The 15,930-nt window shown below is 41.9% G+C and overlaps 1 protein-coding gene across 2 annotated transcripts in view; it reads left to right on the top strand.

Moving 5' to 3' along the window:
* LOC126187885 (E3 ubiquitin-protein ligase Arkadia-like) overlaps nucleotides 1-15,930 on the top strand; it is a 343,683-nt gene that overhangs the window by 134,699 nt on the left and 193,054 nt on the right. For both annotated transcript variants that reach the window (XM_049929229.1, XM_049929228.1), the window contains one exon: nucleotides 1,395-2,002. In XM_049929229.1, coding sequence (XP_049785186.1) covers nucleotides 1,395-2,002 — 608 coding nt within the window. The remainder of the gene's footprint in view (nucleotides 1-1,394; nucleotides 2,003-15,930) is intronic.

Genomic DNA, 15,930 nt, shown 5'->3' with positions numbered 1-15,930 from the left:
CTGTTCCAAACTGGGGACATTGTTTCATTGCCCTCGGTCCTGGTTTCCCATTATAAATTCTGTATCCTTGTGATTCGAATGGGTCCTCTGTGGTGTTTCTCATTTCTTGGATCCCTGTTATTAAAATTTTTTGTTTATTTAGTTTATCTGTGAGCTCCTTGAGTTTTCCGGTCTGAAGTAGTGAGTTTATGTTGTGTGTTGCTATATAATTTATTTGCTCATGTTTAATCCTCTTTTTGTGTTTTAGTGTGCATTTGGATGGTTGCAATCGCTCCGATTCGTTGCTGTGTTCTAGTTGACTACCCACCGAATCCGATGTAGCCTTTTCCTGCCTTTTTGAGCAGGACGGTGGAATTTTTTTCCTAAAAGACCTTTCCATTTTTGACTGTCGAAGGTTGTCAACCTTAGTTGGAGCAAGCTCCGATTTACAACAACGTTGTTAACCGCAGAGGGTGTGTTTGGTCCGCGAGAGCTATTTTATTTCACTCAAGTCGGCCAGTAAACCGGTGAGGACTTCCTTATCCGCCACCTGGGACGCGCCACGTAGGAGTATCACCTCTCCTCCTACTATCACAGCATAGTAGGTTCGTGGAGAGAAAAAAAAAAAGGGAGTATAAAGAAAGAAAATTTCCCACAACTATTGTTTCACTTGTTGGTTGAAGGAAAGAGGGGAGGTGGGTGTTAAAAGTTTAGAACTACAAGAATAGAATAAAAAATACAGGTGCAGAGGGGAACATATACCTACAGTAACATTCATAGCAGAGTTGAATACGCATTTACTATAAGTTGAAAAACTAAAGAATTATCTCTGCCTCAGATGCATTTTTTTGCAGGTTCTTTTTGTTGCTAAAATTATCAGTTCTCAATGGAGATAAATATAAATTTCAAATCTTGATGAATTTGCTTTTAGAATTATTATTCAAAATAGTCACTAGAAGTTATTTTTAGAGGTAGTTCAGGCTCATGTGTAGAAGTGTTACTCAAATGCAGTTTCTCTACACGTCTCTCCATTATTAACAGTGATTTTGCAAGACAGCTCCAAACAAATGTTGCCCTAGCTCTGCGATGAGTGTCTGAATCTCCTTAGATCACAACATTGTTCTTACTATACTCACACCAATACCAATGGAACACTGCAATTTAACTATCAAATAATTCTGCTAATCGTTATGATTTGAAAAAGAGAAGGAAGAAATTAAAAATACTTTTCCTCAAGTATGTTTTTGTTATTTGCAGTTACTGAGAATGGAGTAAACAATTTGATTTTGATACCATTGTAATTACTTCCATTATCTGAAAACAATTACAGGATTTTAATATTGTTATTTCATTGAAATGTGTAGGTAATGTCTTCATTTCTCATACCCTTTTTTTTCTTTTTTTTTTTTTTCCAGGGCCTTCAGTATCTAGTCGACAAAATTCTCAAGGATACAGCCAGCCAGATGACGGTCCAAGTGCTCCTGATCTCCAGCTTGATTGGCTCTCATCTGGTAGTGATGCTGATGACACTGATGATGATAGCGGCATTGAAGTTCTTGGAATGCATACACTTTATGAGAATGGTTCGACAGCACAGCAGTCTCAAAATGTACAGCAGCAACAGGAACAGCAGCAGCAGCAACAACAACAACAACAACAACAACAACAAGAACAAGAACAGCAGCAGCAGCAGCAATACCAACAGCAACAACCTCAACAACAACAGCAGCAGCAGCAACAACAACCACAGCAGCAGCAGCAGCAGCAGCAACAACAACAGCAACAGGTGGACATGCAACAACAACAGCAGCAGCAGCATGAGCAGGAAAGGCAAAGAAGACAGCTGCGGAGACATTATATGAGTGAACGTCAGCATCAACAAACAATGTATACACCAAGCACGAACATCTATGTTCAGGCAGCTGCTCAAGCTTCTCAGATATTACCGCAACCTACTGATATACTTGCACAGCAACAGCACTTCGAATTTTGTTTGGAGCATCCATCTGAACAAGTGCCAATGGTAAGTTATGAGATTAAAAACTTGGTCGTATTCATCATGTTAGAGTTTTATGTGCTTCTAACATTCTTTCAGCTGCATTGTTTATCTTATTTCCTCTCTCTCTCTCTCTCTCTTATGAGATCAGATTATTAGTGCAATGCACATATCAGCAGTGTGTCTGGATGCTACTTCTCTGTTAACCTATGAGTGCCCAGTTTCTTTTTAATTAAATTATATTATCAATTCTTGGAAAACTGTATCCTGGCAACCTAATTTAAGAAATATGGGGAAATTTTGTTTACTTAGGGCCTAAATGTAAAATTTTGAGCCATCCTCATTTGAGGACACTGAATAGTTGGCAATTGTTTTATCCTTACACTGCTTTCCAGAAAAATGAAAAGGGATAAGGAAACTGGTAATATTAAATTCACAATAACATTTCAGAGCCATTATTTATTTTACGGTGAACCACATTTACAAAAGTTTTAACCCAAAAACTTTCCAAAACCAAAGTTTAGTTAAGGCCTAAAATGATATTAGGGAGAGCATTCCATACAGAGCACAATATTACATTTCCCACATTATGTTGTAGGCTTTCCTTTACAGTTCTCAAATTGGCATCATCTTTGTTTTCATGTTTTTGAATGAGATGCTGTTTCTAGTCGTATCGTGTGTCTGGTACTTTTATCCTGGGAGATGAGATGAGTTTTGTTGTTCTTCCCTTGGTTGACCTCATTTCAAGACCTTTCTTCACGTAAGTTCTAGCAATCTGTCTTCTGGATTCTTTGAATGAAACAGAAGTTCCTTCATTGCACTTGTTGAAAGCCAGGTATCCATTTACGTCATGTCTACCATCCGCATAAAAAGGCACCAATACTGCTGTTTACCACACACTACAATTGTATGTTTCTCTACTAGCCAGTCACAAAGATCATTGCCTCCCATGAAATTCTTTTATGTGTTCAATGCATGTGGTTGTGCAATACTAAACTTTTCTCTCAGGGATGAATTGGAGTGTGTTGTCAAGATTAGTTGCTATTGCAACACACTACTTATCATTCCATTTTGTGGCCAAAATTTCCTTCTTTCTGTCAAATCTGAACTTAAAATATCCCCTCCCTTTCTTTTTCATTAAATTATCTAATGATAGCAGGTACTTCCTTGATTTGTTTTTTATTATGGTTCCATTTGCACAGGATCCTATTTCCTTCAGTTGGACGAGCAAGTCATGGATAGTAAACTAATTGTCAAAAAATATAATAATGGACAAAATTTTCAAAACTACTTTGTAATGCAGTGGTAGATCCACATTGTCATCCTTGCTGTTCTTCCCACAGTATAGTAAGAAGTTGCAACGGTAGCCGTCAGTACTACGTAAAACATACTCACGGCTTGAGTCTGATAAACTGCTTTATAGCATGATGTCCATCTCGCAATCATTTCATCAAAAGCTTCCCATCTTTGATATAATTTTAAACCAGAGCATATGCTAATGCTTTTATTTTGAAAGAGTTTGAAATTTTGTTTTCATTGGCCTTTTTATTATCATGTTAACAAGTTACTTGTGTTGGCCATTTATTTTTATTATTGTTGAAATGTAATACATATTTCAGCTCATGATACGTATTATGACTCATTGCATTTTTCACTATTTCACCACCAATATAATCATCCACAGACCAACAATCTCTTTCACTGAACAATTTACGATAGCCAGTAAAGCTCAAGAATGCAACACATACAAGGTACAACTGAAAAATAGATTTTATTTTTATATCCCTTAGCCCATCTTTCAGTCTCCTCTACAGTCATGTTTACAACTTCTTCTGAAAAGAGTTCTTCGAAAACCTTTACAGTTTATTTGACAGGCAAGAAGCTTTCTTCCCTAAGCCAGGAAATGAAAATTTCGGAACCTGATCACACCATTTAATTTACTCCTTGTGGGCTCTGTTAGAAGAAACACAAGGAATGTCTTCGTTGCCTCTTTCATGTAAAATTTCTGTAGTACCTGCACTATTGCTTACATAGGTATTTCCTAACAAGTCATCATCTGTCTTCTCATCTTCATCTGGAGGTAGAGGTACCATATCTACTTCTATTTCTTCAGAAAATAGATAGTCTATTGCCTCATCAATAGTTTTAAAAATTTGGTAAGCCATGACAAAGAAATCTGAAAAGACTGAAAAAACGTAACATTACCATGGAAGTGCCCAGGGTCCTCAAATTGGGACAAGTTTTCATGCACTGGAACACAAAACCCAATGAAGTATTTTCCACTGTCACTGGTACCAAACACTGCTACAGTTTTGTGTGTCCCAGCATGCAGAAAATGACAGTGGTTTTATCTTAGATGCAGCCACACTAATAAAAATAAAAATAACCAGAAGGCTCTGCTAAAACACTCAACTCTTCTTAACAGTCTTGAACGGAATAACTGTAGCAGAGAGGTAAAAACAGTACCTGTTGTTGAAGGAAACCTCACTTTACCACAACAAAAGCCTATTGTTGGTTTGAAGTAGCATACATTGTAATAATAATGGAAAAATCAACTGTCTTCAATAGATGACAACTGATGCTAATGGTTTAATATTATTCATTACAACTGTAGTGGAATTCTGAGAAAAAGAAGTATCTACATATGCCATATTTTGTGTATAATTTTTACCTTTGTGTGCATTTGTTAACATATAGGGTAACTATTCGCCTGCATTAGTATGAGTAGAAAACCTGGGTGTGTTAAGGGAAAATTATTTTACCTGGCAGATTGGGAAAATCACTATGGCAGTTCTAAGAGACTCACTCAATTCTGAAATAGGTGGTGGGAGTTTGAACCATTTAATAACAGATGTGCTGAGTCATTTGAATGCAAATCACTCTGAGAGATTATGCTTTGGAGAACACTGAGTTGTTTAGTAGGAGGAAAAATGGTCCATTGAGTTGTTATCCTGTTTGTTGCTGGATTGTGATCATCTTCTGTCATCCAGCTGATCTTGTAAGTCTACATTATCACCCTTGCGGGGGGGGGGGGGGGGGTGTCACATCCCTTTTCCAGTGTTTGATTGTCAGTGCAGTGTGTATGTTGGAATTTATCACATTGCTGTTTCTTCATTCACACAAAAACAAAGATAAATTTGCAAATTTTCAGAAGATCTCCGAGTGGCACTGTACCATATTTCACTGAGCCATTGCACACAGCTTCCTTGGCCAGAGTACCTACTTTTTCATTCCAGTTTATGCTGCTGTGTGTCTTCACCCACACCATGATGGTGAACTTATTTACATGGGAAAGCTTCTCAGCTGCTTCTCTTATGTGATATCCTATACAATTTTGACACTGCTGACATCACAGCACTTTAACAGCGTCAACACTGAGCGCGAATTTGATGAAATTATGATTGTTTCATCTTGCACTTCTTTTGCATATTTTGCATATTAAATACCTCTGAAATCACTGTATGTTCTGCAGTGGGCATGGATGTAATTTCAGGGAGCTTGAATTTGTCTCGTTGATTAGTCTTTCCATCTACGAATGGGCTTCCTGCCCTGTATTTTTGTTTAGGATTATTTTTGTGGACATCTTTAGGATGGACATGCTACTAGTTATCAGCTAAAAGTTTTTCATTCAGTGTACCTTGGTTGATTGGGGGCTGTCTCTTGGTATTCAGCTCACTACAATGTTAGCGTAGGGCATGCTGAAGCAGCTTAAATTTGGTGTAGTGGCAATATATTCGTAGAAAGATGAAGCATTGAAGTAAAATTTTGCTAAGTGCAGTAGTTTCTTCTTAATCCAATATCTGCCAGCCTATCACTTTGAAATGAGATCTATAATCTTTGTTATAAACTATCATTTAAGAAGTGGACACGTTTCAAGAGAAAATGACAGTGATGTATTTCTAGAATAGATCTAATGGCATTTTATTTACTTTCACCATCAAAGCATTAGTTGGAGTTGATTTAAATGCTCCAGTACAGAATCTGCTAGCTTTATACTGGCCCTTATTTAGTTTCTCTAAGCTATTTGACATTGCTGTACTTTTAACAGATGCATCCATAATCCACGTAACGTATTATTAGAGTACACATGCCATGTTGGGCCAGTGTGTGACAACATTATGCATGCTACAAATCTGTGTGGAAACGTGGTTCAAACAGTGATCGTTGTAACAAAATATTGAGTTTGGCAACAAGTTTCAGAACTTCCTTTTGTCACATTAGGTTACTGATATTTGCAAGAAAAATGGGAAAATAAAGTATGGAACTATTTAAAAGAAACTAAAAATTCAATTCTGATCTCCCTCTGCGGGTCTGGGTGTTAGAATAGCCCCGAGGTATTCCTGCCTGTTGTAAGAGGTGACTAAAAGGAGTCTCTCACGTTTCGGCCTGTATGTGATGGTCCCCTGTAGGGTTTGACCACCATTTTTCAAAATTTTCCTGAAGAGTGAGCCAATTGGAGAAGGGCGCCTTACGTGGTGCATCATGCGCCGAGACCTTTGTCGACGTGGATCTGCACTTCCACTCATTCTCCAGCTGTTGGGCATGGTCACCCTCCTTGGTGCATTTTCCTCCATCCTGTGCAGTATCGCTTTCTGCGTTGTCGCCAATAATGGACTTCTTAGCTCGTTTGCAGCTGATTTCCAGCACGGTAGCCAGTCCGTTGTGGTGGGGCCGCCATGTATCCTGTTGGTTGTAGCCCCCTGACCACACAGGGATCGCTCTGCTGATGCCTGCACCGTTAACTCCACACGTATGCCAAGGAGTAGATGCCGTCCCCCTGGGGTATCGGGACTCCCAACAATGGCCATTCTGCCAGGTGGCCTTTGCTGTAGCTGGGTGCGCCCGTGGGGAGGGCCCCTGATTGGAGTAGGTGACATCATCAGGGCAGATGACATGCGATGAAGTGTAGTACATCATCTCTTGCTGGTGGTCCACCACCAGCAGTCTCTAAGCAGTCTAGGTCTACCTCCGATGCTAAGAAATATGACCCCAAATCATTTCCCTCCTTGGCCACACCATGAGAGGAACGCCAGGCTAATTGATGGCAGTGAACCTTATTCACCCCAGTACATCGTGTGTACAAGAGTTGATGGGGAATCTTTCATGTCCATGAAGCCTCAGGTTTTTGTGGAGCATTTAGAGGACAAGTTTGGGGAGGTGGAGGGCTTGTCCAAAATGCGGTCAGGGTCAGTCTTGATAAGAACAGCATCCTCTGCCCAATCACGGGCATTACTCGCTTGTGACAAGCTGGGGAATGTTTCTGTTACCATCACACCCCATAGGAACTTAAATATGGTCCAGGGTATCATATTTCACAGGGACCTTCTTTTGCAGTCTGATGATGAGCTGTATGCCAGTTTAGACTGGTGAGATGTTCTTTTCGTCTGGTGCATCCACTGTGGTCTGAGGGATAATCAGGTTGCCACTGGTGCCTTCATCTTGTCCTCCAAGGGTGACACATTACCCGAGAAGGTCAAGGTGATGCCCTACCGCTGTGATGTGAAGCCATATATCCCTCCCCTGATGCACTGCCTTAAGTGCTGGAAGTTCGGCCATATGTCTTCCTGCTGTACTTCCAGTGTCACCTGTCAGGATTGTGGACGTCCTTCACATCCCAATATTCCATGTGCCCCACCTCCCATCTGTGTCAACTGCGGAGAGCACCATTGGCCTTGCTCGCCAGACTGCAGGATTCTCCAGAAATAAAGGAAAATTGTGGAGTACAAGACCCTGGACTGGCTGACCTACACTGAGGCTAAGAGAAAATATGAGAGGCTACATGCTGTGCATATGATGTCAACCAATGCAGCTGCTACAATGGTTCTACCGTCTTCCGTTCTGCATACAGTTTGTTCTCATAGCCGCCAGACTCCACCTTCACCTATCCCCTTAATGGTGGGGGACATTTCCCTCCCTGTTGCTCCTGCAGCACCTACTTCGGGGGCAGCAACACCGCCCCCCCCCCCCCCCCCCCAAACCATCGGGGAAGTCAGTCCCCACTTCACAGCCGGAGAAGCATACATCTTCTTCGGCTCCTCTCGCTAGGAAGAGGTCCCTTGGGTCACTCCCTTCCCAGATTCCTACCAGTGGTAAAGCTGACACCCGCCAGTGGCTGAAGCAGCCACAGGTGGCTGGTCATAGGGCTTCACGGTCCTCCTCAGTCCCTGAGACTGAATCAGTGAAGCCCACCCAGCTGGATAAAGTGAAAAAGAAAAAGAACCCCAAGAACCAAGGCACTGTGGCGGCACCCACACCACCGCTACCTACAAGCTCTGCGTCTGAGGATGAAGTGGCGATTCTGGCGTCCACTGAGGACCTGGATCTCGCTAGGCCCTTAGACACAGTGGATGTTGATCGCACAGGTACTCATCTGGTGGCAGCAGGTGACGCTGAGACATAGACTGCCTAACGGAGTGTTTCATCCCTTCCCAGTCTCATGATCACATCATCCTCTAGTGGAATTGCAGCAGTTTTTTCCATCACCTGGCTGAGCTACGGCAATTGTTAAGCTTCACACCTGCTTTCTGCATTGCCCTCCAGAAAACCTGGTTCCCGGCAATGCCCTTTACAGCTACGGGTGATATCACAAGAGCTGTAGCGAATATAATAGAGCATAAGGTGGAGTTTGCGTCTATGTCCTGAACTTGGTAAGTAGTGAACATGTGCCCCTTCAAACTCCTCTTGAAGCTGTGACTGTCAGGATATGGACGACACAGGAAATAACTGTCTGCAGTGTATATCTCCCTCCAGATGGTGCAGTACCCCTGACGTATTTGCTCCACTGATTGAGCAACTCCCTAAACCTTTCCTACTTTTGGAAGATTTTAATGCCCATAATCCCTTGTGAAGTAGCACTGTGCTTACTGGCCAAGGTAGAGATGTCGAAAATTTACTGTCCCACCTCGACATGTGCCTCTTAAATACAGGTGCCCCCACACATTTCAGTGTGGCATGTGGCACATATTTGGCCATTGATCTCTTGATCTGCAGTCCTGGCCTCCCATCTATCCACTGGAGAGCACATGACGACCTGTGTGGTAGTGACCTCTTCCCCATCTTCCTGTCACTCTCCTGGTGTCATGCCCATGGACACCTTCCCAGATGGACTTTAAACAAGGCAGACTGGGTAGACTTCACCTCTGCTGTCACTGTTGAATCCCCCCCCCCCTCCCACACACACACACACCACATGGTGCCATCGATGGTTGAGCAGGTCGCTACAATGATTGTTTCTGCAGCTGAAAACATGATCCCTCATTCTTTAGGGTGCCCCCAGTGAAAGACAGTCCCTTGGTGGTCTCCGGAGTCACTGAGGCAATTAAAGAGCATTGGCGAGCTCTACAGTGACATAAGTGGCACCCTTCCATAGAGCACCTAATAGCCTTAAAGCAGTTCCGTGCCCGCATTCGCCACCTTATAAAACGACGGAAACAGGAGTGTTGGGAGAGGTACATGTCGACCATTGGGTGCCATACGTCACCTTCCCAAGTCTGGACAAAGATCAGACATCTTTTTGGGTACCAGTCCCCAACAGGCGTCCCTGGCATTAACATGAATCTCTTGCTATGTACTGATGCAAACACGATTGCCGAGCACTTTGCTGAGCACTATGCTCGAGTCTCTGCGTTGGAGAATTACCCCCCAGCCTTTCGCACCCTCAAACGTCAAATGGAAAGGAAAGTCCTCTCATTCACTACACGCCACCGTGAATCCTATAATGCCCTATTTAAAGAGTGGGAGCTCCTCAGTGCCCATGCACATTGCCCCGACACAGCTCCTGGGCTGGACCGTATCCATTGTCAGATGATTAAACATCTTTCGTTTGACTACAAGTGGCATCTCCTCATCATCTTCAACCGGATCTGGTGCGATGGCGTCTTTCCATCACAAAGGTGGGAGAGCACCATCATTCCGGTGCTCAAACCTGGTAAGAACCTGCTTGATGTGGATAGCTATCAGCCCATCAGTCTCACCAACGTCCTTTGTAAGCCCCTAGAACGTATGGTGTGTCGGCTGTTGGGTTGGGTCCTGGAGTCATGTGGCCAACTGGCTCCATGTCAGGGCAGCTTCTGCCAGGCTTGCTCTACCATTGATAATCTTGTGTCCCTCGACTCTGACACCTGAACAGCCTTTTGCAGATGCCAACACGTGGTTGCTATCTTTCTCGACTTACGTAAAGCATACGACACGACCTGGCGACATCATATTCTTGCACGAGTGGGGCCTCCGGGGCCTGCTCCCGATTTTTATCCAAAACTTCCTGTCGCTACGTACTTTCCATGTCCAAGTTGGTGCCTTCCATAGTTTCCCCTGTATTCGGGAGAATGGCGTTCCACAAGGCTCCGTAGTGAGTGAAAGGATATAGCAATATCCTTCCTTTCAGGAGTGCTAGTTCTGCTAGGTTCGGAGGAGAGCTTCTGTAAAGTTTGTAAGGTAGGAGACGAGGTACTGGCAGAAGTGAGGCTGTGAGGACGGGGCGCGAGTCGTGCTTGGGTAGCTCAGATGGTAGAGCACTTGCCTGCGAAAGGCAAAGGTCCCAAGTTCGAGACTCGGTCCAGCACACAGTTTTAATCTGCCAGGAAGTTTCATATCAGCGCACACTCCACTGCAGAGTGAAAATCTCATTCTGGATTCATGGAGATACGTTTGGGCTCCAGAGAAGTGTAGGAACATTATACTCACCATATGTCTTAGACAACAGACTGAAGAAAGATAAACATACTTTGGGATATTTCATGGGCTGAATGAAAGCTAGTGACAAAGTTGACTGAAATACACTGTATGCATTTCTGAAGATAATAGAGGTAAAATACAGTGAGGGAAAGCTTATCTGCAACTTGTGTAGAAACCAGGTTATAGTTGTGGGAGTCAAAAGGCGTCAAAGGGAAGCAGTAGTTGAGAAGGTTGTTGGCTATTACTCATGTTATTCAATCTTCACATTGGGTGAACAGTAAATTAAATCAAGCAAAAACAGGAAAGGGAATTAAAGTTCATGGAGAAGAAGTAAAAACTATGAAGCTTACTGATATCGTAATTCTGTTAGATGGCACTGGACCTAGAAGAGCAGTTGAACATAGTGGATAGAGGCTTTAAAATAAGTCATACTGTTGACATCAACAGATGTAAAACAGTAGTAAGTAGTGTAATCCAATTTAATCAGATGATACTGAGTTAATTAAAATATGAAATGAGATAATAAAAGCAGTAGATGAGTTTTAGTCTTTTAGAAGCAAAATATCTAGTGATGGCTGAAGGAGAGAGAATGAAATACAGACTAGCAACAGCAAGATGATTTGTCTAAAAAAAAAAAAGAGGAAACTGCTAACATCTGATATAAATTTAAAAGTTAGGAAGTACTTTCTGAATTTAGTTTTCTGGAGTGTAGCCTTGTACAGAAGTGAAAAGTGGACAATGTGCTGTAGACCAATCTTTGAACTGAAACTCACAACAACATAACTTTTATCTCCTGGAAAAACTCTAATTGACACCAGCAACGAAGTCTGAGCAATATAGTTCCAGTGTTAAATGTGTGTTACCATGCTGTATCGTCACGTTACTGTTCATCCTATTAATCATTATCTAATGTACTTATTAAGCACTGAAACTACCATATTAACTTTCTCTATTTTTTATTAGTCCAATCTCAAAACTTTTGAGATTGACGGGGTGAATACCTTAATATACTGATATACTCATGGAAATGCCAGTTCCGTAACAAGTATGATGGAGCAACAGTTGACAGTAGTAGGCAGCACATACTGCAACATAGTAAACATTATGAAGCGATAGACCTGAGATCATTCCAGTATGTCAGCAGTTCGGATATTACGTCATACAACAACATCCGTATTACAACAGAGAGTTGTACTACAATTCATATCTAGAAATGGGACATCACAAAAAATTGTGAGAAATATGGAACATGACTCAAAAATGATGCTGCAGCAGCACAATCCATAATAAAAAAATCTGAAAAAGTCATGAAAAGAAGCTTCGAAAAGAAAAACTTAACAGGGAATAATAAAAACTGTAACTCACTTTCACTTCCCTGACAACCACAACATCAGTGTCGGATACTATTACCACATCTGTTTATCAATGAGATTTTGAGAAATGCTGTGTGTAGGAAATAAAGTTCAGTTTATTTTTTTAAAAAAGGAATATACAGGGTTATCTTACTAAATGGGGACAAAATGCAGAAAACAATCCCAGAGAGGATAAGACACAAAAACGATCATATGGAGACATGGCAGGAATTGCATTCTAAGGGAGTGGCATCCACCTGAAGGTGGAGATAAAAGTTCTTTGACATTGTAGATTTCAGTGATTGAAAGCACACATGATAATGCACCAAACAATAGGGAATGTTTTGTCTGTACTAATGTTTTAGCTACACACTCTAGAGATCATTAATATTGGCCACAACAGCTGCCAATATCCGTATTACTTGCCCCTGCAGTGACCTGGTATCTCACACACCACACATGCTCTCAAGTGCTGTGTTAAAACACTAGCACAGACAAAATGTTCCCACTTGCCTGCTGTTTCATCATGTGCACTTTCAGTCATTGCAACCTACTGTGAAAGATCTTTTATCTCCATCTTCTAGTGGATGTAACTCCGGTGGAACACATTGCCAGATGTATGTCTATGTGACTTACTTTGCTCCTTATCCTCTTGGGGATCATTTCCTGCAGTGTTTCCTCATGTAGTAGAATCATCGTCACTCTCTATATTAGTGCTAAATACTACCAACAACATCCGTGCTTCCATTTTCTTGCTTTTGCTGTCACTACTGCAATGATACATTACTGCTATATGCCACACAGAAAGTGGTACATTGTTATTTGGTTATTACGGGGTTTAGTGTATATTTATACAAATTAACTTCATCTACATCTACATCCACATCTACATTTATACTCCAAAAGCCACCAAACGGTGTGTGGCGGAGGGCACCTTACTTACCACTGTCATTACCTCCCTTTCCTGTTCCAGTTGCGTATGGTTCGCGGAAGAACGACTGCCAGAAAGTCTCTGTGCGTGCTCGAATCTCTCTAATTTTACATTCGTGATCTCCTCTGTAGGTAAAAGTAGGGGGAGCAATATATTCGATACCTCATCCAGAAACGCACCCTATTGAAACCTAGACAGCAAGCTACACCGCGATGCAGAGCGCCTCTCTTGCAGAGTCCTATCATGCTTACCAACTAATCCTGTTTTCTTGATGGCATGCCTTGCTTCACTGAGCTGGGACATCATAGCACAGAATAACAGACACGTAACAAAACTGCCACCTTAGAGACATGTGGCATCCATCAGCACCATTGTTCATTCACAAACAGTTCAGTTTCCCAACAGTTTGCTTTCCTAAACAAATTATTTAATAACAGTTACTTTCACTGCTTTACCAAAAGTGATATGTTACACCACAAAGCCACAGCTTTAGATGGATAAAGTCATTGCAAAGCTATTAAATAACTAAACCAGGAATATTTGTAGTTTCGAATACACTGCATGTAGGGATACCAAAACCACAGTGTTCTAAACCCCACTGTTGCATGCACCGAAACGGAGTTTATTCTGCAGTTTCACTCCATGTGGTTCTAGTAAAGAACTCCGGCAGCGTTAAGAAGTAGTAGGAGACCCTTTATTAGTTCCTTATTAGACATGATGTCTTCTGTCCTTCAGAGCTTAACATTTTAAAATTGAGTGTGGTGTGGTTTCATCCTCCTCACCACATAGTCTGCACTCAGGGGTTTCTTCCTGTATACCCATCATGTGTAGGTGTTTCTTAAAGTTTCCATGGCCAGTCATGAGCCCTGAGTCATGAGTTTAATCTGTTTCCTGTTCAAATTCAGGATTACAGAACTTCTCTTGAAACATGGATTCATCATTATTAGTTTGCCATGTTTTCGTTTTTGGACTGTATTCCAGTAATCTTTGTGGTGCCTCCTGATCCGACTATGTGGTCTTGATTTTATAATCGCCTTAGTAATGGATAGTACAAGTTCCAGTTCAATAAATGGAGTCATCATCTCTATCCTGGCCAGTCTTATCAGCTTATTCATTATGCCACAAATTCCTGAGTGACTAGGGACCCACAGCAGGTTAATACCGGTGCTTTCACCTAGTCTCCCAAGAGCTTCATCGCATTGTGCAATGATCTTTGATCTTGGTGCAGGGGTTGACAGAGGTTTCAGAGCTGCTTGCTTGTCTGAATAAATGTAGATGGTAAATTCCGTGTAGCACTTATGCAAATTCTCCTCTGCGAACCCTCTGATAGCACATGTTCCCACACGAATACTGTGACCAGCTTCTGTAAAAAGACTGCTCTTTGTAGTCTAGGCCGTACCTAATCTACTCCGGCCCCAATGCTTTCATCAGTTTTCGACACATCAGTAAACCAAACTCTCTCTCCTGCACGATGTTGTGGTTCATTGTTACACTGCTTCCTTCTTCCTGCTGTTACACTGAAATGTTTATTGAAGCAGCTTGAAGTTATTGTACGTTCAGCTGGCATTTCCGTGACTATTCCCATATTTACCACACACACTATATTGGCATGAGATTCTGGATATTCTAAAGGAATCCAGTTGGTTCCAGTTTTTAACCCATATGCCCCAGGTGCTGTCTCCATTGTAACCCAAAGGTGTAATGCGGACATGTCCAGCACTTTCTTCATCCCTGAAGTGGATGTGCTGCTAATTCCACCTATTATGGCTAAGCAGGACAATCCCTGCATCCTGCAAAGCTCTTAAGTGGCTAACTTTTATTCTACTTTATTCCACCATACTATATCCCCATAAATTATTGTAGGTCTTATGACAGTGGTGTACATCCAGTACCTGCTCCTGGTGTTTAGACCTCAGTTTTTATCGCAGGGCCTTCTGTTCATAAAGAGTACTTTGTGCCTTGGGATGTGTGCTCTTTCTGTGAGGGTCCCATGATAATTTTGCATTCAGGATTATACCAGGATACTTCACTGTCCCCTGTATGGTAGAATCTCATTGAGGAGCTTGAGATTCCAGTATGTGTGCTAGATTTGCTTTCTCATAAAAAGTACTACAACAGTTTTCTTGGGACTAACCCTTAAATCCTGTGTTCTGCACCATTTTTCCACAATACCTGGTGCTCGTTGTGCCATTGTTCTAACAGTACTAGCAAATTCGCCATGTATTACCATGGTTAAATCATCTGTGTATCCGTGGCAAAAGTAGCCTGTAGTACTTAACTCTCCAATGAATTCGTTCACCGCTAGGTTCCACAGTAGTGGGGACAACCCCTCCTTGTGGACACCCCCTGGTGGTGTTGACCACTATTTTCTCATTCATCATGGTGGCATGTAGCTTTCTTCTACTTACAATGATCTTAATCCACCTACATATGATGGTGTCAGTGCCATGTTCTTCTGCAGCTCTAACCGTGGATTTGAAGGTCACATTGCTAAACACTCCCTCAACATCCAGGAAATTCAGGTAACTTCTAGTTTTCTTCTACTTAAAATTATCTTAATCCATCTATATTTGGTGGTGTCAGTACCATGTTCTTCTGCAGCTGTAATCGTGGCTTTGAAGGTCATATTGCTAAACGCTCCCTCAACATCCAGGAAGATGCAGAGATCTATGTCCTGAAAGTATAGAGCTTTATCCACGTTCCCAACAAGTTGGTGAAGTGCTGTTTCAAGTGATTTACCTGGTTGATATGCTTACTGTTTTACATGTAGAGGTATCTCAGTTAACTTCTTCTGCCTAACATCCTCATTAACCAGTTTTTCTAATGTCTTTAGAACAAAGGAGAACAGACTGACGGGTCTAACATCCATGACCTTTGTATGATCAGTTTGGCGTGGCCACAGACTGGAAACAACCTTCACTGTCCTCCAAGTGTTAGGGATGATTCCTCCTGGTAGGCTGACCCTAAACAGCCTACATAGGAACCTAATTAAATCCTCT

The sequence above is a fragment of the Schistocerca cancellata genome, chromosome 5 (assembly GCF_023864275.1).
Source record: "Schistocerca cancellata isolate TAMUIC-IGC-003103 chromosome 5, iqSchCanc2.1, whole genome shotgun sequence".
In the NCBI taxonomy this organism is placed as follows: domain Eukaryota; kingdom Metazoa; phylum Arthropoda; class Insecta; order Orthoptera; family Acrididae; genus Schistocerca; species Schistocerca cancellata.
The sequence above is the reverse complement of the archived record's forward strand: the minus strand, read 5'-3'. Positions and strand labels throughout refer to the sequence as shown.